General features: G+C 34.6%; 2 protein-coding genes across 2 annotated transcripts in view; one reads left to right on the forward strand and one right to left on the reverse strand.

Annotated features, from left to right (window-relative positions):
- MSH4 (mutS homolog 4) overlaps window positions 1-4,529 on the forward strand; it is a gene marked incomplete at both ends in the record, with an annotated part of 52,756 nt that extends 48,227 nt beyond the window's left edge. The window contains one exon of the mRNA XM_081145370.1: window positions 4,338-4,529. Coding sequence (XP_081001496.1) covers window positions 4,338-4,529 — 192 coding nt within the window. The remainder of the gene's footprint in view (window positions 1-4,337) is intronic.
- Window positions 4,530-11,024: 6,495 nt separating this feature from the next.
- Window positions 11,025-21,071, reverse strand: ASB17 (ankyrin repeat and SOCS box containing 17; the record flags this gene model as incomplete). The annotated part of the gene is made up of 3 exons (XM_081145690.1): window positions 11,025-11,231; window positions 13,433-13,712; window positions 20,671-21,071. The coding sequence occupies 3 exons, from the start codon at window positions 21,069-21,071 to the stop codon at window positions 11,025-11,027; spliced, it is 888 nt and encodes a 295-aa protein (XP_081001816.1).
- Between the last annotated feature and the right edge of the window lie 6,060 nt (window positions 21,072-27,131).

Below are 27,131 nucleotides of genomic sequence, written 5' to 3' on the forward strand. Positions count from 1 at the left end.
TTTACTTCTCAAAAATTTTTTGGTTTGGTTCATTACAACCTTTCCCAGTTCAGTTTCTACAACACTTACTGCTACGTTAACTTTATGATGAGAAAATAAATCTATGTAAACTAAGCATTAAACGTAAAAACTCTATGCACAAAATTTTCAAATCTTTTTTATAGTTTTTAAAGTTCTTCTATCATCATATGTAAGCCTCATAACTCTTCATGAAGTAGTTAGGTCTGTCTACTAAAAGATAAAAATAAAGGTATTATTTTAACTCACATTTTTACAGCTGAGGTTCACAGAGGTTAAGCTATTTGCTAGGAAGCAGTAGCTCCAACACAATTCACATCTGTTGATCCAAAATTTGGAAATCTTTTTTAATTGTTTTAAGAATCTAGCGTGTTCAGTAAACTGAGCTAGGAGCAGTACAAAATTTTCTTCAGTAATAATGGTTTCCTATGTCTTTCATACTTTTTTAACCTGCCTCCAATTTTTATTGCATTCCTTCAGTCTTTTGAGGTAATAGACTGCCTTTATGACTTTACTTTCCTAATTAACCCCATTTGAATCCCTTCATCAGTAATTTTGTCAGTGCTCTACTTCTGAAGTACCACTTCAATTATGGGCACCTATTTTAATAGTCTTCTAGGCTTTGGCTTTCCAAATGATGCTCAAAATATACTCAAGACAGGCTAATATTTTCCACTACAAATGCATATATTTTAACTTAGTTGAGTATTTTACTAGTTTTTTCCTTCCCTTTTTATTGATCAGTATGGTTTCTTCACAGTAACTCTTTCAAAATACTTCTATTCTTCCTAAGCCCTCAATAACCTCCCTCTCCACACAGAATTCACCTCCTGTACTTTTTTCGAGACTTAAGGTGATCTTGATGAGTTCTTGAACCTGTTCCCCTTAAAAAATTCTATTTTGGAATTTCCTTTTTTACCCATTTCTGTTCCCTCTTATCTCAAGAGATTATCTTTCAACCTATTTAAGTTAACTCTTCTACCTTCTTTCCAACTTCATTAAGATGTTACTTAATCAGTTTCCTTTCTCCTCTTTGGATCCTTAGTGTTTTTTAGACTGGCTTTTCTTTCTTTATGAATATGCTTAGTTTTTTCCCTAAGGAATCTCTTTTTTAACCTTACTTCTCAAACTATATTTCTCTTCTTTTTACTGCTAACTTCTCAAGAATACTCTATACTTGTTTCTTTCATTTCTCACTTGCAAACTGGATCTTCTTGTCATCGCTCTACTGAAAGTTTCCTCTTAAATACCAAATAATGAAATCTATGGCCTTTTGCACTTCTCTTTCCTGGTCTCTCTGTGGCATTCAACACTACCATTCTTCCTTTTCATAATTTTTTTCCTGTGTTGGCTACGGTGGAATTGTTTTCCCCTGGATAGTTTTCTTCTCTTCCCTCTTCGATTACTTCTTTTCTTTATCATCAGTGCTTTTTATCATTCCACTTATTAAATAGAAGTATTTCTAAGATTTTACCCTGTCTGTTTAAAACTCTGTATTCTTGGTGATCTCATCCTCTTCTCAGCTTCCATTTTCATTTCTTTTTTGCTCTGAATCTATATACAGGTGGAGCAAAAGTAGGTTTATAGTTGTGAGTATGGAAAAAGATATGCAGGTTATGAATATTACAATGGCTTTATTAACTCAAAAGAATGCCACAATGGCACAGTAAAGCTACTTTTTCCCTACCCTGTATTTTCTCCATGTTTATTGAAATCTTAATTTATGTTTATATTCTTTAATAGGTCTAAAATTAAATTTATCATCTTCTGTAAAATCTCATCTCATCATTTTCAAATCTTCCATTGGCCCATGAGAGTCATCTATGAGTCCTTCTTCTTAATCACCTCTCATTAGGACTATGTAGTAGGTTCTCTCTTTTCCAGCCCATCCTACATTCTTCCAGACTGTCTCCTAAAGTAGCTCTTATCATGCTGTTTTCATGCTCAGAAACTTTAAAATGTTTCTTACCAAATAAAAGTATAACTTCTTAGCCTAGTGTTAAAAGTCTTCTATCATAACTTCTTAAAATATAGTCTTAGAATTACCTACATTAGAATTGCCTGGAATATTGGGTACTACATCGTAGATTTTCAGGGGTCTCCTGTGGCTCAGGAATGTACATTTTTAACCAGTCTTTAGATGATTCTTTTTAAATTAAATCTATTGGGGTGACACTGGTTAGTAATACTGTATATGTTTCAAATGTACAATTCTATGATACATCATCTGTGTATTGCATTGTGTGCTCTCTGCACCAAGTCTAGTCTCCATCCATCACCATATATTTGACGCCCTTTACCGTCTTCATTCTCCCTTTTCTCCTTCCCCCCTCCCCTCTGGTAACTACCTTCTATTGTCTGTGTCTATGAATTTGTTTGTTCATTTTTTCTTTCAGATGATTCTTAAACACACTGAAGTTTGTTAACTGCTGCTTTATAATTTCCTTATGCTTACTACTGCAACCTTACACAGCATTACTTAACTATATAACCTACATTTCTGCCCCATTGAATTACTTGTCATTTCATTGTTTTGGCCTGATTGTGTACCATGCTTGCTTGCTTTATTTATTTATGTATTTATTTATTTATTTATTCATATTTTAAAATTACATTTATTGGGGGGACATTGGCTAATAAGATTATATAACTGTACCATGCTTTTAATGTGTTTGCTTTAGGTGTTTTCTTTGTCCAGAATGCCCTTCCTTCTAGGCTCTTCTATCAAGATTCATTCCAAATACCCTATCATATTTAAGCTATTCTTACCCCCCTTTTTTTTTACAAAAAAAGTTTTTATTGATTTTAGAGAGAGGGGAAGGGAGAGGGATAGAGACATAGAGACATCTATGAGAGAGAGAGAGATCGATAGGCTGCCTCCTGCACACCCCCTACTGGGGATCGAGCTTGAAACTCGAGCATGTGCTCTGACCAGGAATTGAACTGGGGACCTCTTTGTTCATGGGTCAATGCTCAACCACTGAACCACACCAGCTGGGCAATATTTAAGCTATTCTTGACCTGAGCTGGAAGTGAGCTCTTCTTCCTTTGAGCATTTTGTATTCTCTTATGGGACTTACCATAATTATGTTAATCGGTTGCTTATAAACATGTCTTTTGCATTGTTAGACAGATCTTGAGTTCATTGTCATGTCAGGTAAACATTTTTATATCTCCTATAGATATATACGCAAGGCTTGGGGCCCAGAATATAGATGATAATGGATATTCAATAACTATTTGTTGTTTAAATAAACTGGTAGCTGATCAATGTATTAAATTTGCTGATGGGTAAATATACGGTAATCTTATTCTACTAATGAAATCATATTCATTTTTCCTGTAGTGATAGTAGAAAAATATCTGGAATTGCTTGCTATTAAGAAAGAGTCGAGGGATTTTATTTCCCTTAGTAAAAGGAAACTCACTAAGACTTTGTATACACAGTTAACATTGAAAATGCTGATTCCCCTATCTAGCTCAGGCAGAGCAGTGAACGAAGAACTTCCCAGCTCTACTTCCAGCCCTGAAGTACTACTCAAGGACTGAATATGTAGAGGTCTTCCAAAGTATGAGAAAATTCCCATTTTAAACATTACTTCTTAGGTATCCTTAAGCAATTTGTTAAGAATCAAGGCATAATTTTAAGCAGCTAATTATGTTCCTTATTTTTAAATTGTAATTTACCCCTCAAGCAGTATTTTCTCTTATGCTCTAGCAGTTTCTATGTATGAACTCGCTTGAGGGACAAGCAGTTTATTGATGACCCATTCTTTCCACCAGTTTATCTGTTGGGGAATTAAAATAGGAGATAGCAGAGTGGTACTCTTGGGTAACAATTAAAATTATGAATACTGCATAGCAATGAGCAGTGCTTTTTTCCCATGCTTTTTAAATGAGAAAGTGTTTGTAGAACATAATTTTGGTGGATTTTCTATTACTTTTTGGTATTGTATTGAGATAGTTGACCTACTTAGCAGATTCTTTTCTTTTTTTCATTGAAAGGTGATTTTCAAGGTTATAAGGATCTGTCCATAAAGTTGTAAATCCTCATGAGAACTTTTATTCTCAAAAATAAGAAAATAATACTTCTTTATTTCTTCTGGTATATTCCTTGCTAATTGGATGAAATTGACTTATCCGAAGGTATTAGTTAACCCTTGAATTCTACATTTCTATTGAAAAGATATAGAAAATTACTAAAATCTTAATATAAGAGTCATGGTAGTCATATTTTAGTGTGTATATATATATATATATTTTTTATTTTTTTATTTTTTTTTTATTTTTATTTTATTTTTTATTTTTTTCATTAACAGCAAAACCAAAGGAGTACCCCCGAGATGGAGAGACAGAGAGCTGTGTACCATCTAGCTACTAGGCTAGTTCAAACTGCTAGAAACTCTCGGTTGGATCCAGACAGTTTACGAACATATTTAAGTAATCTCAAAAAGCAGTATGAAGCAGATTGTCCCAAGGCTGAGCAAGTTTCAGGAAATACTGAAGAATAACAACAAGTCACATCTTATGGAAATGAAATACTATATGTTAATATGAGAAACCTAGAATTCATTTTTCCCAGGAGCAAAATATTTGCTAAATTTTATATTTTAGTTAACAATTACTTTATATTAACCTTAGAATTATCGCTCTCTATGTATTCTGTATAAGAAAATATTTATTATTACCTAACAATGAGAACTGTTTAAAGGACTGATTTTTAGGAGAAAAAAGTATGAGGTAATACTTTTTGTCATTTGTGAAAACTTACGTTATTGTTTTAAGTTTATTTATACTTATAAAGTTATGGTTTAAGATGTTATTATAAATATCCTAGTTTAAAAAACCAACTTTCTTTTTATGTCTGGAAACTTACATGAGTTTTTTACACTCTATTCTGAAGCAATAGTACCCTATGTCTCAATAATTTTTCGCTTAGTATTCAAAATTCTAACACTGAATCCTTCTGAAGTTACTTAAATGATATTGGGAATTTTAAAATATTCTTTTTGACATTCATTATATTTCTAAAGAGTGAAAATAAACAAATAGATCTTTCGCAATGCAGAGAGCGTTTCTGGAAGGGGAGTCCCCACCACAGACCCTCCCAATTTTCCAGATAGCCATTTGTGTCATTTTCTACTCACCAACCTCTTCTCTTTTTCAAGTTTTCATTTTTGGCCATTTTAGGTGAGTTAACCAAGGCTGCAGAAAGTAAATATTGATTTGTTTACCTCAGTTCTTGGTTCACAGAGAACATTTTATAGAACTGTTTTTCCATAGGCGTATGGCTTACACTACCATTTTAGAATTTACCCAAAGGTCATTGTTGTTTCATAAAATGGACAGAAGAAAATGGAAGACCGTCAGTTGTTCAGTAACTGGAAAGAGCTGTTGTCTTCTCAAACACCTTGTTTCTATAGTCTATCACATTAGATGACTTATTTACATAATCTCAGCCCAGAGGCATTGGATAGAGAAGTTACTTTTTCTTGGACAATTAAGTATCTGGAACTTGAGTATACATTCAGTAGTCTTCAGAATTCATAGTAATTTGGCAAAAAAAAAAATTATTCACAGACTGATTAGGGCCCTATTTTTTGTTAACATGTATATTTTACCTTACAAATTTATTAATATGTTTGACTTTATTAAACTCTTTTCCAGCATTCTAAGTACATATTAGTAGCCAGATTTATTGAAAAAGTTAAAATTTGATTGACATACTGTTGGAAGAGTAAATGTTAAATTAGTGTTAATATTTACATTTGATATATACTCACTGTGCTTTTAGACTACTTATATTCCCCATTGTCCTGTTTTAGGAAGAGAGTACCACAGTATGTGAATTTGGCCATTAGCTACATTTTAATTCACTGTCTTTGAAATGAATAATATTTTATGCAGTCATTCTTAAAAGCAGTTAGATAATTTAAGCTTGTGGCAAACTTCTAGAAGGCACTGAGGAGGAAGAGGGCATGGCAGATTATTTGGGAGGGTAGGGAAGAAAAGGGGGGAAGCAATAAAAGGCAGAAGGGGAGCAGGCATATAAGAAAAACAGACAAGAAGAGGTATTAAATATACTGAATATCATTTCCTCAGTTGTATTAACTTCCCTTTAGATTTAACCCAAATATTAGATTCCACCAGACTTTTAAGGAATGTTTCATCTTATAGAGCTTTTGATGCAGCCAACTGATTAATTTCTTTTAGTTTAGATTTAGAATTTTGAGGTAATTTGTATCTTCTTAAAATTAACTTGCTTTTCAGTCTTTTTGTGTGTAGCAGAAACAAAAAAGCAAAGTACATGACGATATAATTATTATGTCATGTACTATAGAAAGAGGTGAATACTAGGAAGACAATCCATTTTTTAAATTTTAAGGTCTATTTCCTGTACTCTCTAGATCTCTTCACCTTTCTCTAAAAGTATAGATCGTTATCTCATAATCCAGCCTTTTAAGATAAATGTCCATAATGTCATAACAAACTCCTTTAATTTCCACCTCAAAGCCATTCTTTTCGTCTGTTCTATCTTTCTCCTCCCATAAAGTTATATTTTTTTAGGTCTAGGGGTAAGAGATGTGGGAGTAGAGGAAAAGGGCAGCTTATTTCCATGCATAGGAAGCAATGTATTTGTTTATTTTAAAATTTACATACAGTAAAATTAATTTTTTGGTGTACAGTTTTGGTTAAATGGTGCACATTTATGGATTCTTGAAACCACTAACCACAGTTAGGACATAGAACAGTCCCATCGCCCCCAAATTCTTCCGATTCTAAATTTAACCCAGTAATCACTGGGAATAATTAAGTAGTCCTTCCCTATATATATTTTTTCCTTAATGTCCAACGAATGGAATCATATAGCATATAACCTTTTGAGGCTGACTTATTTTACTCAGCATAATTTATTTTAGAATTGATCCATGCTGTTGTGCCTTTTTGTTTCTGACTTGTATTTCATTGTTTGTATGTACCACAGTTTATCAATTCACTCATTGAAGGACATTTGGGTTTCTAGTTTTTGGTAATTATTAATAAAACTGTTACAAACATTCATGTACAGATTTTTGTGTGTGTTAAGTTTTTTATCTAGGTTAAATAGGAGTGGAATAGCTCCAGCATGTCATAAGTATATGTTTAACTTCATAAGAAGCCATCAAACTATTTTCCAGAGTGACCGTACTATTTTATATTACCATCAGCCATGTATGAAAGTTCCAATTGTTCCACATGTTCTCTAGTACTTGATATTGTTAGTTTTTTGTTTTTTGTTTTAACTTTAGCCATTCTAATAGGTGTGTAGTGAGTAATGCACTTTAAAAAATTTTAAACTATTCTGATCATTCTTTTTTACTAAATTATCTTTAAATGCCTTTTAGCTTAACCCTTCTGGTAGCACATTTTAAAAATTTTCCCTTCATATAGAAGTTTTACAATAGGTCTTATTCTTAAAATCCACAACAAAAAATTAAATAATATTTACTATGGAATAGACAGCACACTAAGTGCTAGGGGTAAAAAAGATGTCTGACCTTGTGGTAGATTTTTCAGGTATAGTAAAGAAAAAACACACCTATATTTTAGAGTTGGAACACCATGTGATAAGAACAATAATAGAAGAACATCAAAAAGGGTAGTGGCACAAAAAAGTGTACAATTGTGAGTCAAGGGAGTTTACAAGATATTAAAGTATATCAGTAGAGAAGAGCATTTTAGGTAGAAGGATCAGCATATGTAAAAGCAAAAAGATATGAAACAGTGAGCAGTTTGGTTTAGCTGTGGGGTAGAGTGCATATGAGAGTGGCAACAGGATGAATCTGGGTGCTTTATATGAATTTCCCCTGTAGACCACGGAAGAGTTTTAAGGTGTGTTTGTCCTGTGAGAGAGGGTGATGGTGGTGGTGGAGGGATACAGGATTAGATTTCCATTTTAGAAAGATCATCTAGGTGGTAGCATGAGTGATTTGGTGAAGGGTGATTAAACCACAGTAAAGAGACCAGATTGTTTAAGACTATTTTGGTAGTTATTTTGCTGCTTTGCTGTTTCCATTCTGTTCTTTAGAAGCTTAAGTCATATAGGGTTTTTTTTTTAATCCTCACCTGAGGATGTTATTTTATTGATTTTTAGAGAGAGAGGAAGGGAGAGGGCAAGCTAGAGAAACATCGATGTGAGAGAGAAACATTAATCAGTTGCCTCCCGTACGTGCCCTGACCTGGGATTGAACCCTGAACCTTTCAGTGCACAGAAAGATGCTCAGACCAACTGAGCCACACTGGCCAGGGCTAAATCATAGCTTGTTGTTGTTGTTGTTTATCTTACTATAAGATCAGAATGAATACCCCTTTCCTATGAATTGCCAAAAATTTTGATAGTTCTCAGGTTGTAAGTAGGCAGTGAGAATGGCTATCTGACATAATCTATTAAAATGTATCCCACAAAACATAGTGATGAGGTGGGGAACAGATTCTCACTGTCAAGAACTGTGAAGGCATTAGTATGTATGATGACAGATGTTAACTAGACTTACTGCAGTGATCATTTTGCAATATATGCAAATATTGAATCATGTTGTATACCTAAAGCTAATATACAGTAGCCTCCTCTTATTTATGAGATATGTTCCAAGACCCCCAGTAGATGCCTGAAACTGCCGATAGTCCTAAACCCTATATATACTATGCTTTTTCTATACATCCATACCGTTTCACTTAAAGGAAGCACTTTATAGCTTTTCTTTGGTGTATCTGAATTGCCAGCATCACTATTCTTGCATTTGGGGGGCCATCATTAAGTAAAACAAGGGTTATTTGAACACAAACACTGCGATGCCACAACAGCTGATCTGATAACGCAGACGGCTACCATGTGACTAACAGTGAGGTGGCTCCTTCAGCATGGGGTATGTTGGACAAAGGGAGATTCACATCCCAGGCAGGATGGAGCAGGAGAGCACAAGCTTTCTCATGCTACTCAGAATGGCGTGCAGTTTGTAAGCTTACCAGTTGTGTATTTCTGCAATTTCCCACTTACTATTTCAGTTCACAGTTGACTGTGGGCAACTGAAACCATGGGAAGCGAAACTGTGGCTAAGGGGAGACTACTGTAATATATGTCACTTACACCTCAATGTAAAACGAAGAACTATAAAGGGTCTGAGATATTTACCTTCATTGCAACTAGCAGTTTAGCTTAACACAGTTTGATGTTTGCTGTCAGAAGACAAAAAACTCCTGGGTCAAAAACAAAAGACTTGATTAGTAGTGGCTCAGCATGCAGCATGAGCGCCATGGCCATGTGTGTGTTGGCTCGATGCATCCCACCCTCTGAGACATGGAGTCGGCCGTGCAGATGTGCGCACAGTGCATTTGTGTTACAGCTTAGGAACCCCAAGCTTCGGAAACTCGTCTTTTACAATGAGCTTCAAGCAAACATTCTCGACCTTTGCCCCAGAGGAAGACATTACCTATACTATACTAGATACCGAGCAACCTGCCTTTTGCTCAGAGGGAGACACTGCCTCTACCTTTCAATGCTGTTCACTATACAAACATCCTTAAAAACGTGGTCAGGAAGGAGACAGCCAGTGTCTTGCTCGTAGGACAGGCGGAAACATGAGAGAGACATAGACAATTGTCTCCCAATTTTCATATTTGTGATGTAACAGTTTGATCAAATAGTTAAAGTCTAGTACCCTAGATAGTCAAAAAGTAAAGGATTAAAAAATTGTAGTAAAATAAATTCTAATTTTTTAGAAGATAAGTTTCTCTGTAACCAAAGAACATAAATACTTAACTGATAATAATCTCATCTTGATGCAAAATGGATCAAAATTATTATTATTTGCATCAAAATGCATATAATTCAGGGGTGGGTGAAATGTGTGAAAGTGGTCAAAAGGCACAAAGTTCCAGATATAAAATAAAGAAGTCCTGGAGATGTAATATGTAGCATGGTGACTACAGTTAATATTGCTCTATTGTATACTTGAAAGTTGCTAAGAGAATAGATCTTTTATTTTATTATTATTTTTTTAACCCTCACAGAGGATATGTTTACTGATTTGAGAGAGAGAGAGAGAAACATTGGTTGCCTCCCATGTGTTACCCTACCAGGGATCAAACCTGCAATGTAGGCATGTGCCCTGAATCGAACCTGCAACCTTTCAGTGTACGTGACAATGCTCCAACCAACTGAGCTACCCGACCAGGGCAAGAGAATGGATCTTAAAGGTTCTTATCTTGTGAAAAAAATTGCAACTATGTGTGGTGATAATTTTGTAATATATACATATATTGAATCATTATGTACACATGAAACTTAGGTTATTTGATAATTATATCTCAATTGAAAATACTACTGGACTAGTATGTAGGTATATTACATGCCAAAACACCAAAGCTCCATATTGTAATTTAAGGCAAGTTATTTTAAAATATAATCCATTTCTGTCATTCCAATCCTAACCCCTATCTTTTAGTTGACTAATTCTTTACCTTGTATTTGCAACTATAGCTGCTACAGAATTATAAATTCTTCTCAAGGAAGGGATTACATCTTAATTTCCTTGATTATTTCCTACTACCAACTATAACATTTTAGTTTAAAGATCTTAGTAAATAAATGTTAATATGACTGCATAATATAAAAAGAATATTTACCTTACTACGTGCTAATAAGAAGAGCTTCAGAATTCAGAACATTAACATGACCAAATTTCCACAAGTAACAAGAACGCTATAAGGAAAAACAATGCTTAAGAATGGACTAAAAGGGTAAATATAAAATATAAAAATAAAATGCATATATTTCTTCCACTGTATAGAAAGGTAATGGGCAGAGCCATTTGTTGATTTAAAATTGGTTCATTTAGGGTGTCGTGTGAAAATATAGTTTCTAATGGACTATTAAATGCAATAAAAATTTGCATGAAGTTAATAGTTTATTAACTTCTAATCCATACAATGGTGAGCATCCTTAAAGAACTCAGGAAAAACACTTGTTAACTTTGTAAATTCAGGTAGTTCTGTAGACGAACAGGAATCGGAAGTGAAAATATCCCATTTGGGAGCATATTGTTGGTCAGTAGTTGTGACCTGATGGTTAGTCTGCAAAGATGTAATAGTTCACATGGATCTCTGTGTCTTGTTGAAGGAATGTAATCCAACCAATCTGAAATAATTGGACGTCTTCCTAAACTTAGCTGCGTCTGAGGAAAAGGAAACATTTTCATTTCGTGATGTTAATCATTGGATTAGTTCAAGTTATTAACATTTTTACTTAAGTTAATAAAATATATCTTAAATTTATATGATCCTTATAATATTTTTTCTAAAGAATTTTCACCTGATGCAAGTATTTTTATTCCCATTTCATCCTTACAACTATATATAAACTTTAACGTGTCTAGGACACACACTAATTCTTACAAATGTGAATCTATATGTTTTTAATTTTAGGTAGATCATACACTTAAGTTTTTTTAACTTTATTGTTGACACTATTACAGATGTCCCCATTTTTTTCCCCATTGCCCACCTCTACCCAGCCCCTGCCCCCTCTTCCCTCCAGCCATCAGCACACTCTTGCCTGCGTCCATGTGTAATGCATATATGTTCTTTGGCTAATCCCTTCACCTTCTTTCATCCAGTTCCCCTCTTCCCCCTCCCCTCTGAGAGCTGACAGTCTGTTCCATGTGCCCATGCTTCTATTTCTGTTTTGTTCATCAGTTTATTTTGTTCATTAGATTCCACATATAAGTGAGATCATATGGTATTTGTCTTCCTCTGACTGGTGAAATACACTTATGTTTTATCAGCTTCTAGAGTAGTGTTGTCAACTTGGATATACACTAGAATTATCTAGGGGACTTTAAAATATACCAACACTAAGGTTCTACTTCAGAGATACTTATTTAGTTGGTCTGGGGTTGGGCACAGAAAACAAATCCTAAAAGTTCCCTGAAATGATTCCAACCATTATAGAGTACAACTTCATACTACTAAGCCATGAGAAGACCTGACAGGAGCTCCATCCATACAAAAAGATAACTTTCAAAGTTTCACTTAAGATATCCTTTTAGAGATTTAATTCTAGAAGCCAAAGAGTAGTAGGTTGACTTAGTAGTAAAAAGCATTGCTTTATTGCAGAGACACTTCTCCAGTAGAACCCATACCCTACAGACAATATGACACTCTCGCTTAAAGAATAATTTTTCATTATTTATTCAATACTTGACTATTTAAACACTATCTAGTATGAATAGTGATTGGAACCCAGCTATAATTTTTTTGCCCCGCAGGCAGGTGATTTTGATCAACTCACTCTATCCTAGTAATTTTCTAGTGTGGTTGTACCTCAGGAATAGCATTCATGGAATTGACTGGGAATTGTTTTGTTCTGTAATAATTGTGCAGGACTAACACTGGACACAGACAAGCACATTACTGAAGATGCAGAAATTTTTTATTGTTTTTGCTTTAAAAACTGGTTACCAAAATTATTTGATCAATTTGCTCTCCTTACAGTTGTCCCAGGCATAGTTAATATACACCGTCGAGACAAAAAAACAACCACCACCACAAACCCACAAAAACAAAAAATCAGCAGAGTTATATTTGTAAGGGATTTGTTTCTGAAGTCACACATTTAAAGGTAAGGGGAACTGCTGAAGTCCATGGTAATTTTACTGGTTTAAATTTATAGGAGTAGCTTTCTTTCCCTTAAGCAGACTTATTTCTTGCTATCCTAATAGACATGATATGATGCTGCTGAAATTTACAGTTCATTTTGTTGGAGTAAACATGCCCTCCATATGGCTGATTTTTCTCTCTCTAAATTTGGTTTATTTCCAAAAATCTTATCAAGGAGAAGCCCTACACATTTCTGAGGGATAGATATTTTTGAGTGAACAAATATTTTAAGCCTTTATATTTTTATGCTCAAAATTATTTTGAGACTTTGAAAAGAAAAAATGTGTATCCTGACTACAAAAAATCTGATTGTAGTTGTGAGAGAAATGTAACTCTCATTTAAAATACTCTATTGAGGGAAAAATTCTGTTAAAATGTTCATTTATTGTGTTTTAAAGAGATATCAAAGTCCTAATAAACAGGCTTTTATGTAATTAGAATGCAATAATAACATACATCCACTTAGTAACTACTAAAATAAACTATAAACTGAACTTTCAAAATTCTTTTATATTTAGAAGACAAAATTATGAAGTAAAGGACTAATATTTGAGAAAATTTGAATTTTGTGTTTTTAATTTATAAGCATACACTCAGTGATTAATTTTCCAATGGATGTAATCCATAGATTAAAAATTAACTTCATTCTTACCTAACAATTTTATCTTAAAATCGATCAGTATTTGAGCCCAGATCCAAAGAAGCATGTTTTGCTTACCTCTATTTCCCTGATTGAAATGACCGAAAGCACTCTGGAACATAATACTAAACATGTTTTCGCATCTTCCTGGATGTCCACCAATTCATGATCAACCATTATTCTCACTCTTGAAGGGTAGAGCAATATTGTTAATACAATGTTGATAGGGTTTTTTTCTCTTTCTAAGATTCCATATTGCAGCAGTATTTTTAAGATGCTGGATTGCCTTGTCTGAGCTACATAAAGTAGAGGCGTGATGCCACTTAGTGGGCTTGGGCAGTATACTGGTGTGAAAGTCCTGTGGATCAGACAAACAAACACAACCTCACTGGGTATAGAATTAAGAAATGTGGTAAACACTTTGTCTTAACAGTAGTGGGGAAATAATAGCATTAACTTATATATTAAATGTCTTAACTTTTAATGTAACTTTACCTTTTATAGAATATGTCTTAGTTTTCTGCTCTATGAATCTAGACCAAACTGAAAGTTAAAAAATAAGAAAACTTCTACTACATATTTCAACCCTCTTTACACTTCTAAGAACGAACAAAAGAGATTTACAATGTGTGGAAAGCTTTATTTTTAGTAACAGCAATTCTGTTTCTCATTTAAGAAATCTTTTGTGATTAGAATAAGCATTATAAAACTAATGTGGCTCTGAAAAATCTAAAATGGAAAAGGGAAAAAGATTCTTCTTTATTTCACTTTATTAATAAAACGGAATTATGTGACCATTTAATATATTTTTGTTTGCTTTTATTGTTCTTGATTACAGGTCAGAGGTGAGCTTGAATTGAGTTTGAATATTGGACAAAAAGGTATAGGTGCAACTACTTTAATTCTATTTTAAAAATTCTTTTCGTTTTTTCACTTTAAGAAAATTAGAATTGGTATTAGAATTGGTTTAAGAAATGTAAATACCATATCAGGTCCCTGAAGGGCAGAATTTTATTTTCTTCAGTAAAGTTTTCTTTAAATTGATTTGAGAGAGAGAGAAAGGGAGAGTGGGAGAGAGATAGAAACATTGATGAGAGAGAAACATCAACATCAATCAGCTGCATTCCTCTCGCCGCCCCCACGGGGGATCAAGATATTTGTTTGCTGTTGAATTGTCCTCTATATGTAGATAGGACATAGTAGAACCAACCATAGGGGATTTTATATTATCAAGCCTTAATTTGGCCAAGTAAACATGGCTTTTAGGACTAAAGAAAGAGTAATTTTATTCATGCTTCTTGTCTCTGGAATTCTCTTGATTGATCTAATAAAATACTAATATATTCTGCAGAACACCATACAAACTATAAATTCTGGTTTTGGACAATTATGCAGAGCAACGAAAGTGTTATTCAAAAGGGGCATTTTAAGGTTGCATATACTTAATTAAGACAGGAGGCAACATGGTGTAATGCCATAAAAATGGAGATTAAAGGGTTCTGGGTTCTAGGTTTTGGTTCTCCTAAGTAGCTAATATGATGTTGGGTAAGTCAGCCTCTTTGGGTCTCAGTTTTCTTGTGCATTTATGTATTCATTCATTCATGAATTTATTTAAGTACTTGCTTGTCCAGAGCATACTGAGTAATAGATATGCAGAGATGAATGATCTAGTCCTTGATATCAAGATGTTTACAGTCTAGTAAGGGAAATAGACAAGTAATTCAATAAATATAGTGCAGGGTTATAATTGCTATGATAGAAGCATAGTTGGGATACTCTAGAAGCACTGAAGAAGGGCAATTACTTCCTCTAGCTTACCGTGGAGCCAAGACTTAAAAGATTAGTAGGTATTTGCCAATAACAAAATTGCAAAAAATGTTTCATTTACAAACATAAACCAAAAGTGGAGGATTTTTATACCTAAACTAGCTATATAAAATTAACAATTTGTATTAGATAAGTTTCCTTTTTGAAGTGTCTTTGGGGGTCCTAGAGACCTCCTCTGTGGTGATTCCCTGTCAGGAGCTCTAAAAAGTAGTTTGAAAATCACTAGATCGACTACTTTATCTCCAAAGCTTCATTGAGCCCTGAAATGACAAGATTTTGTGATTTAAACAAAAACAATAGGATGGTGTAGTGCAGAGCAGTATTTTAGAAACGAAGAGGCAAGTTTTCGTCATAACTCTGCCCATTGTACCATGTCTGTCCTTCCCAGTTCTCTCTCTATAAATATATGCACTCTCCCTAGAATCGTCTCTCGGTCAGTATCGTACGGGACAGCTCATCTTTTCCACAATGCTTCCAACACATCCCAAACTGAACTCCTAAACGACTTCTCCTTTTGCCTTCCTAGCCTGCTAATTAGTATTCACTTCCCCAAAACACCACTGCATCCAACTCTTTCACATTTCTTTGATTTGCATATGTTATTTTCTTCCCTTTTCGATTCTGTCTTGTTCATTGTATAAGACCCTGTCTGATAAGCTCTTCTGTGAAGTCTTCTTTGAATACCTGACCCTCCTCTTGGTTTTCCATGCATATTTCCATTAAGCCCTTACCATTTTGGACAATTTGCTTAATGTTTCTAATCTTTCATTTTATCATCTTCAAAAATAAATGGGTGAGCAGGGTGACCTATAAAAATTTAAGCTACACAGGGCAATAATTTTTGTCTGTTTTAGTCCACGGTTATATCCTTAAATGCCTAGAACAGTGCTTGGCCCATTGTAGATGCTTAAATTTGTAATGGAGTTTTTTCACTATTACCCTGACTGACTCTCTCTCTCTCTCTCTCTCTCTCTCTCATATATATATATATATATTCCTTCATATATATACATATACATATACATATACATATACATATACATATACATATACATATACATATACATATACATATACATACATATATATATTCCTTAAATCTATTCTGTAGCTTTCAGACCTAACAAGATTTTTAGTTAAGTGCAATCATTTAAATTTTTCAAAAGCAATCTTAATTTATTCATCTTTCTAACTCTTAAGATATTTGACCTAAAAGTCCTATAAATATGGAAATTCAGGGGACTTAAGGGACAAAAAATAACACAACTGGCTCTAGTTGATTTTAAGATATTAAGATTGATATTACCTTTAGAAGATATTTTGTACCAAAAACGTTGAAAACCTAACTAAAACTCAAATAGGTTTAAAATGAGATTTAAAAGTCAAATCTGTACCCAAATGACACATGATTAATCCCCATGTTTAAAGAGCACGTTACTGTAAACCAAAATTTGCTTAATCTGTACTGACAGTTAATTATAATAGTACTTATACGGATGGAGTGAGGCAAGCAAAGCGGGTATCAATTTTAAATGTGAGGTTAATGAACTGAACCCTCTGTATCTGAAAACCTGTCACACATGCTTATGAAATGGGGCATAATGTTTCCATGCAGACATGCAGAGAATGATTTAGTTCTGAAGCTATAATAATTATTTCTAATTTTTTCCTACAATTTCTCCTTTGGTTTTGAGCTGCTAAATTCACTAAATGTTTCCTTATAATAAGTTTATCTTTGATATTTAATGCAGTTGACTTGCTTGAAACCATGTTTTCTCTTAACTCAGTGGGACCATTTTCTGCAAGTTATGCATCTACCTCCTTGACTATTCTCAATCGTCTTTCACTGGTTTCTCTTTCTCTGCCCTCAGCATCTAAATAGATACGGCCTTATGACTAATTTTCATTTGCTAATTGTTCTCAGGCAATTTCATCTGTGACTGTAACTTCAACTACTGTCTAATAATTTATTCAATGAATATTTATTGAATGCATATTGTATGCCAGCACTGTTTTGCTTGCTGGGGATACATGAATGAACAAAACAAAGATGCCTCCTTTCTCGATTATATTGTAGTGAGGGGTAACAGACAATACCAAATGAACATAGCAAGCAAGCAAATTTTATAATATGTTAGTTTTGATAAGTACCGTGGGAAAAGAAAAAGTAGAGCAGGACAGTAAATATAGAAGAGCAGGAGGGTGCAGGGAGGGCATTTTCCAATTTTAAATGGGATGATAGGAGAGGGTATGGCTGAAAGACGACATTTGGATAGAGAGGGGGGAGCTGAAGTTCACCATTTGGATATTCAAGGGCCCTAAGGCAGGAGCGTGTAGTGAGTGCTGGAAGAAGAGTAAGGGAGTCAGTGTGGCTGAGAGTGAGTAGGGCGGGAATGGTAGGTACTGGGATGCCGTGTCAGACAGAGCCTTGTACATCACTGTAAGAACTTCGTCTTTTACTCTAAGTGTAATGGAGGAGCCACTGGAGATTTTGAGTAAAAAAGCAACATGATCATATGTTTTTTGAGAATTTGTTACAGGATCGAAGGAGGGAAGTCACTTAGCTTGATACAGGGTGATAACAATGGAGGTGGTCATATTCTGTATGTTGTTTGAAGGTAGGACCAACAGATATCCTGACAGATAAGATGTGGAACGTAAGAGAAAGAGAGACATCAAGGATGACACTATATATCTAGCCACCTATAGTCCATCTCTACCTGGATATCCACTAGGCAATGCAAATTCTTATGTCCAAAATGGACTTAGTTTTTATTGATTTTTAGAAAGAGATATAGGGAGAGAGATAGAGAGAGAAACATCAATGTGAGAGAGAAACATGGATCAGTGGCCTCTGGTAAGCTCCCTAACCAGTATGTGCCCTGACCAGGAATCAACCAGTGACCTTTCGGTGCACAGAGTGAAGCTCAACTAACTGAACCACACTATCCAGGGCTATAATAATCTTGATAGGTTTGTGACATGATCACTGTGGAAGGCTGGATTATGGCCTCTCAATATGGCAAAAGGGATTTTGCAGATGTATTTAAGATAAGGATCTTGAGATGGGAGATTATCCAGGTGGGTGAAATGAAATCACAAGAGTCCTTATATGAAGTGTCAGGAAATGACGGAAATATAGCCAGTAAAGATATGACTACAATGTTGGCTTTGAAGATGGAGGAAGAGGCCATGAACCAAGGAATGCAGGCAGCCTCTAGAAGCTGACAACGACAAGGAAGCTAATGGTGGAAAGATCTGAGTGAAGAGCCTTTTCAGGCAAAGAGAAGGTCATCAAGCAGGAATTAACTTGATGTCCCAGAAACAGAAAGTTCTAGTGGTTGGAATATAGTGTTCAAGGAGAGAGTGACGTGAGGTTGAATTGGGGAGAAATGGTGAGGGGCCTGATCATGTAGGACTTTTAAAAAAATGGGTGTTGATCCCTGGCCAGTGTGACTCAGTGGTTAGAATGTCAGCCCACACACTGAAGGGTTGTGGGTTTGATTTCCAGTCAAGGGCATATACGTGGGTTGCAGATTCGATCCCGGCCCAGTCAGGGCATGTGCGGGAGGCAACCAATCAATGTGTCTCTCTCACATTGATGTCTCTCTCTCTCCCCCCCAGTCTCCTGACTCCCTCCCTCCCATTCTCTCTAAAAATCAATGGAAAAAAATGTCCTCTGGTGAGGATTAACAACAAAAAAGAGTATTGAGTTTAAATTTTATCCCACTTACAGTCAGAAAACTTTGGAGGATTTTAAGTATGGGCAATATGACCTATTTTTCATATTATAAGATCACTGAGGTTTCTGAGCCAAGACTAAATTATAGAGGTTAAGAGGGAAGAGCAAAAGTTGGAAGACTTACGGGAGTCTGTTACAATTATCTAGGCAAATTGTTTGTTTCTGTTAAGTTTGAGATGCATTGTAGAGATGTCAAGCAGACAACCTAATAAAGGAGGAGTCTGGAGCTCACAATCGAGAGGTCAAGGTATAGTTAACTCACTATGACTAGAGTTGTCCAAGCAGAGATCAGATGAACATTAAACAGGGATGCTTGATAAGGGGTTGTGCCTGAGGGGTTTGCTATCAAATTCTTAAATTTCATTCCAATCTAAAATTCTATGAGTTTGAAAGATCCAAATGATGTGATTTGTAGAATTGGCCTTCAATGTGTGCACCTTGTGGATGCATCTAAGTCAAAATTCATTAATTTTAAAACCGTCACTTAGGACAGTTGTTAATGGCACTCTTTCATGTCCCACTGTTTCTCTTTTGTTTTTCTTCCTTTCAGTTTTCCCCTCTTGCCCTTCATTTAATTTTTTTTTAACCCTCTCTTCTTCTGTTTTACTCCATTTTTCTTTTCATGGGTCTGCCTGGGATACACATAGACATTACTTAGCTCATCTAGTACACTCTGTGTTAGAAGCTACTGATTTATGGTATAGTTACAAATATAATAGTCCTTAAAACAACCAAAAGTGTTATTTTGGGGTTTTATTACTGATACGTCATCCCACAGCTATCAGTTCCTGTACTTGGGTGATCATTCAAGAAAGCAGTCCAGTTCTCCAATATCACAGTGATGCACAATTAGAACAACTCAGCTTCAGTCAGAATCTAGATTGGTTTAGTCCTTAACTGACCTTCTCTTACTGTTTTTCATTGCATACATGCTCTGTCATCATGCCTAGTACAGTGCATCATACATAGAAAGGTAATAGATACTTTCGAACGAATGAACAAATGCACATCTAATCAAACTAATGCCTAAAACTAAAGAGTAAATTGGTGTTAGTACAAACTAAGTAACTTTAAACTCTATGTTATGGACTCTACAGAGAGGTCACACTGGAGATTTATTTTTACAAGATCCTCAGTAGTATTTATTAGCTAGATTGACATGCTCAGACTATGTGAAAGTTTGGTTCTATAAAAAACTGAAGCAGGTGTTAGACTTTCATTGTGCTCAATTCTGGGGAATTTGGAGTCAAATTTATCAATGTTTAACATATAAAGAGGGAATAAGTGTGTTTAATAAGTATTACTAAGTGAACTTGTGTATATATACTGAATTATTCTTTGAAAGTCAATTTATTTTTAAAAAATCAATTTATATACATACTATAGATATACATTAACACTGTTCTTAAAAAGAAGAGATTACAGTGTTACACAAAACAATGTCTTTGTCTACTTAGAGAAATCTAAGTTGTCTAACATTGCATTACCTTGAGTATTAACATGTAAGCTTTACAAAGCAGAACCACTAGTAATTTACTGGTACAGAATAATGTACATATAGGTAACAATTTTATTGCATAAAGAGGAAGGAATGAAGGAGTGAACAAATGAATGAGCATTTTTAAGTCAGGATTTCTTATCCATACATATATAGTCACTATGCACATTCATTTTAGAAAAAAATAGTTGTATAATCTCCTAAATAGAAATTTCCTCCTTTTATAGTAAAAACGTGTGAGATGATTACCTCCATATCAGTGCCAGGTTACAACTTCTGTCTTGAACATAGTCTTTTGTCTTCTTGAGAAGCAATTCCACGAAGTCAGGATTACCTTTTCTGGCAAAAACCCAGTACAGAATTGTATTCACACATATCTCGGTGAATTCAAGATTAAAATTCAGTTCAAAACGGTATCCTGACTTTTCCACAAATGCAATGTAATCTGTGAGGAGTATGTCAAACCCATCCAAGTCAACGTACCTCAGAATTTTTGCCAGAGTTCTGTAAATTCTAGGTTCATAACAGTGATAACCCCACTGACCCAAAAACTGCAAGGATGGTCTTTTAACAATTTTGTCAACAAGATTGCAGAATATATTGCTTCTTGGACAAGAAGTCTTTCTACATAATTTAGAAGATTTACTCATTGCTGCTTAGGCAACGATATAGAAATAAAATCACAGGAAGGCATACTGTAATCCTGCAGTTACATATTTTGCTAATGTGGTAGGCTTCAGTCCACAAACAGGAAGTGCCCTTTAAACTGGGGCAGAAAAGATGCCATGTGAACTATTACCATTAAGTACTGGATGACATCACAATAGGTGGAGATCTGTCATCAGCATAGGTCAGAAATTTGGGATGTTATATGTAACTGGTGACATTTGAGAGAGATATTGGACAGAAATGGCATGTGTGGGAGCTAAGATATGATATTCTTAACTTGCTAAGAACTCAGCTCAAGCTAGTATGTATGTTTATCAAGTGTTACAAGCTCAGCCTATACATTAAACAAAGTAATATTACTAATCAGATCGATTATTCTTTTAGGCTCTCACAGAAACAAAGATGATAGAGTGAGAAAGTCCAAGTACGGTTGTTCTCATGTTCTGCATGAGTACTGCATGTTCTCACTTAACAACTCATAGAATATTTGCCCTGTTTTATAGTTGAAGAAACTGAGGTTTAGGCAAGTAAAGTAATGGGCCAATAGACACTATATTAATTTTCAAAGAGAAATGATGCCATACAGTATAAAACAAAATTTGCAAACTTTATTTAAAAATTTTAAATTTTATAGAGATTATTTCTTATATAAATGAGGCAGAATATATACGGTTTGGGCACTAAAAGTACTTCAAGCTTTATACGATATCCTTGCCCCAGTAAAGTAAAGGGGGGGAGTATGATTTTACTCTTATTTAGAAGTTTATGCTTCAGTCACCTTTCTGTTAAATTTAACACCGTGGGTGTATTTCTGAGCAACTTTAAAGGTACTGAAATGGTTTCTTTTTCCTTATGCATATTTTTCTTTAAATCACATAAATGATGTCTCTTTAGTTAAAGGAAGTTATAACTTTGGGTTTACTATAATATACTTCCACTAATACTACACTTAATTCTACAAACTCTAAGCGCTCTTTTCTCAGCATAGCATGAAAACAAAATAACTGTTGTCATCTTTCTGAAAACCTAGAGTTTTGTTGTTTTCCTATACTTTCTTTTTATTTTCTCCACCTCAAAATATATATTTTTAAATTGAACTATTTTTCTTGATTTCTTATTAATACTATACATGAAGGTTGTAAAAAATTGAAATATTATAGAGGCATTAAAAATCCCTCCCTGTGATAATCACCTTAGCAGTTTTGTGTATAACCTTTCAAATATTTTTATGCTTATATATAAATAGATACTTTATTATATGTTTGTTCTTTTTATACAAATTGGATAATATTATACGTAACTAGTTCTATGACCTGCTTTTTATTTATATAACAATATATCTAGGTACCTTTGTATGTCTATATATAATAATACTACATACTACTTACTATGTACCAGGCACTGTTTAAGTACTTTATATATTAACTCCTTTAATCCTTTCCTTACAATAACTCTACTTCACAGATAAGGAAGCTGATGATACATCTAGTAAGTGGTAAGGCTGGGATTTGAACCCAGACAGGATGATGCCAGAAGCTTCACCTCTACTCTCTCTGCTTCTCCAAAAACACAGCTACCTAGCCATTGCTATGGCTAGTTTAATAGAATAAAGATCATGCAACAAGAGCTCTACAATTAAACTATTTCAAAACCGGAAATAAACAGATGGTAGATTGATCCCTCTTTTGGAAAGAAGTGTTACTGCTGAAGTAATAATATATATCTCTGCATATATAAACTTGAGTGATTTTTTCTTTATAATTTCTTTATGATTCGAATGTCAGTGAGGGTATTTATTTTTGTAATAAGAAAAAACAATCAAGTCATTTCTACTTTGAATATAATAACCAGAACATACTTAGTCAAAATTGGTGCTGCTCTAGTTTCTTTTAAAAATTTAAATTATAGTCACTAAAGGTAAACATCAAAGACATATTCAGTAGACAATCTACTGATTAATAATGATAGCTAACGTATACTGACTTATTACGTAGTTAGATGCTATTAGATGCGCTTTATATGCACTTTCTCACTTAATCTCATAGCTTTCTACTGTTATCTCCGTTTTATGGTTGAGGAACCTGAGGTTTGGATTGGTTAAGACACTTGCCAGAGGTCATACATCTAGTGAGTAGCAGTGATTTGGACCAAGGCTGAGTTCACAGTCCACGTCCTTTGTCTCTGTGCTCAGCTGCCTCCCGACTTTGGTATAGCCGTAACAGCTGTTCCAGAGTGTAGCTTATACATCTTCTGTTCATGGAAAGCCCTTAGTAAAATCATTAGAAGTCTAATGACACTGAAAATATGTTTAACATCTTTAATAAATGTCCTGATTTAAAGAAATATGTTCCATATATTATATACATATAATTCAAAAACTGAGACTTAAAATAAATGTCTTAATATGTTTTTTAGTACTTAAGATTGAATAACCTAAGCTTAGGTTGCATGTTGGCCTCTATGTGTTGTGAGTAGGCCGAAAACTTATAGGTCCCAAATGCTGTCTGAAATTCCTGCTAGGTTGTTCCTTTAGGTCAGGGCATTTCAGGCCTAGGCATTATGGAAGGCTTACTCTTGAAACCATTATCGCTCATTAATCCTTTAAGTAAATTCATTTTTATTAGATGCATAAGCCTATAATCTGGCTGGGCTCAGCACAGCTGCATTTTGTTAAGGAGGAAGCAGCATATCAGGAACGTCTTAGAGCAATGACTTAAGGATCGGGAAAGCACAAAGGATGTAGCACCATAGTACTGGACTATGAGAGTGAGTAAGGGGAGGTCCAGGGACAGGTTTGGCCGGCTAAGTAGTTTCCTGGAGCTGAGTTCTGTCTGTAAGTCATAGGTGAGGGACCTGTTTGTACAACCTCAGGAAACTAAAACAAATGTCAGCAGATAAGAATGGGCTTTTCATGGATTCAGTAGTACGATTTCTACATAATTATATAAATTATTATTTGCAAAAGTTCTATCTGTCCTATAAAGTTTATATTAGCTCTTTGCCAGGCTTGACTATTCTCAATAGCATTAATGTCTAATATTAATTTAAATATTTAAAAGAACAAAAGTAAAATCAGAACTGAAAGAAGAAGGAATTCCTGACTTTTTAGTATGGGTAGGGACAGTGTGTATTTCCAAAGGTAGAATGAAAAGAACATGTATATACTATATGATGGCTTAAATGTATATTTAATAGCTTTGTGTCCATTTTAAGGTTATCTTAAAATACATGGCAAACTGAACTTTATTCTTCTCTTCAGGAATTGAGGCAACATTCCAGAAACACTTCAACTCACAATTCTGGCTCCCTCAGATCTTTGGCTTGCACAGCATTACAGTTGTCAGGCTTGTTTCTGTCTCATGACAGCCACTCAGATTCTTAACTCAAATTTTTGAGCTAGGCTATTTTTAGGCCATAGATCCCTTGCCAGCTTATATGTGAATTGTCCTTGGGACTATGTCTACCACTCAGGCTAGTCAGTTGTGGCTAGGGGAGGCAGACACCACAAAATATCTAGTACAGTCACACAACACTTCACGACAGGGATACATTCTGGAAAATGCATCATTAGGTGCTTTCCCTGACCATCATAGCACTTGCACAGACCTAGGTGTATGCACAGCCTTATTGCTCCTAGGCTACAAGCCTGTACAGCACGTTACTGCACTGAATACTGTAGGCAACTGTAACATGGTGATAAGTGTTTGTATCTAAATCTATCTAAACACAGAAAATGTACAGTACAAATATGATATAAAAGATTAAAAAATGGCACACCTTTATAGGGCACTTCCCATGAATGGAGCTGCAGGACTGGAAGCTGCTCTGCGTGGGTTAATGACCCAGTGGCGAGTGAGTGGGAAGGCCTAGGACATCCCTGGGCACTACTGTAGGCTTTACAAACACTGTACACTTAGGCTACACTAAATTTTTAAGAAGATTATTCTTTAATAAATTAACCTTAGCTTACTGTAGCTTTTTACTTTATAAACTTTTTAGACTTTCCGATTTTTTTATGCTAAAACTTAGCTTAAAACATGAATACATTGCACAGATACACAAAAATATTGTCTTTCTTTTCATCTTTATTCTATAAGCTTTTTTTTACTTTTTAAATTTAATGTCTTTTTACCTTTTAAATGTTTTTGTTAAAAACTAAGACATGAACACACTCATTAGTCTAAGCCTACACAGAAACGGGATAATCAGCATCGCAGCCTTCCTCTCCACATCTTGTCCCTCTGGAAGATCTTTAGGGACAGTAACATACATGGAGCTGTCATCTCCTGCGGGAACAATGCCTTTTTCTGGACTACCTCCTGAAGGACCTGCCCGAGGTTCTTCTTGAGGAGGTGTCACTTTTTTCAGAAATATTTCTATGGGGGTTTGCTTGACTTGTTTCTATTTTTCATCATAAATTTGCTTGCAAGCAGGTAAGGCACCATGCACATTCCTCTCTAGCAATGAAAACCCTTTGGCGTTGGGATCCCTTTTTCCAAACCTTTTCAGGAGCTTGTGGAGATCTGTAAAAGCTGCTGCTAAACCTCTCTCTGTGAATTTTCTTGGGAGTTGTTCTTCCGCTGCAGTTTCCTTTTCTTTGTCCCTTCTTCAGCTTTGCACGCCTGTTCCAGTTCCAACTCCTCATTAGTCACTTTCTCAGGAAACACCTCTAGGAGCTCCTCAGTGTCACCCTCGTCCAAGCCCAGGTTGAAGCGTTTGCTGTCTCAACCACAGCCTTGTCGGTTTTTGGAACCTTTGTGCTACGACATTCAGGGCAGCTATGACATCACTAGGCTGTAGGAATTTTTCAGCTTTATTACAATCTGATGGAACCACTGTTGTATATGTTGTCTGTCATGGACCAAAATATAATTATGTAGTGCACGACTCTATTACAATTAAAAATTGTAATTTAAATTACAAATTAAAAATTTAAAATAAACACATAGATGGTTTATATTAAGCCTATTAGAAATATGGTTACCTGTAGAAGAATAATATGCACATAGGTGGAAATTTTAGCCCTTTAAAATAAAAAATCTGAGGTCTAATCCCTGTAATTTATACTAAAAAATTTTTATTTCTGTGTTCTATCCTGTTCCATTAATCTATGTCTGTTTTTATGCCAATACTGTATGCTTTGATTACTACAGCCATATAGTACAGTTTGAAGTCAAGGAGTGTGACACCCCAGATTTATACTTCTTTCTCAAGATTGCTTTGGCTATTGAGGGCCTTTTGTGGTTCCCAAATTTTAGGATTACTTGTTCTATTTCTGTGAAAAATGCCATTGGAATTTTGATAGGGATTGCATTGAATTTGTAGACTGTTCCGTGTAATATGGACAACTACCATCTTGCTGATGTCACCCCTTACATCTGTATCTTCTATCAACCATTTATCATAATAAATAAGCATTTTTGAAAATTCAAATATGAAATTATTGGGATCTAGCACTTAAGCAATGGTCAAGTGAGAACTGATATTTAAAGAGAGAAAAAATTAAGTGACAAATTAATGATACATTTCTCTAGGTTTTCCTAATATTATTTTTGCATTCTTAGATTTTTAGGAATTAAAGTTTCCTGATCTTTTGTTAAGCAACTATCATGTGGTTCCTTTTCATAATGGACACTAATAGTATAATGAGCAATTTCTATTGAGATATCATTTATATGCCAGAATATTCACTCTCTTAAAGTGCAATGGACAATGTTTTTGGCTCGAGTTTTAGAAAAATCACCAAACTTTTTAATGGATATTTCTTCTATTATGCTATTCCCTTCCATCCTCTAAAAGAAAAGGGTATGATACTTATCAATAATTTTATAAAGACATTTCTGTAACAAGCTCAGACAACATTATTCAAGTTCATTTTTTCCCCAAGGAAACTAAATAATGAAAATATTGGCAGTTGCCAAGAATTACTTTGGGACTCAGAACATTTTTTATAGCTTTTATACTCCTATGTCAGTAACACAATTGATTTTAAGTGTTAAAATGCCTTTAAAAGCATTACCCCTTTATTTGAATTATTGTTT

This window comes from Miniopterus schreibersii (genome assembly GCF_964146895.1).
Source record: "Miniopterus schreibersii genome assembly, chromosome: 8".
Classification (NCBI taxonomy): domain Eukaryota; kingdom Metazoa; phylum Chordata; class Mammalia; order Chiroptera; family Miniopteridae; genus Miniopterus; species Miniopterus schreibersii.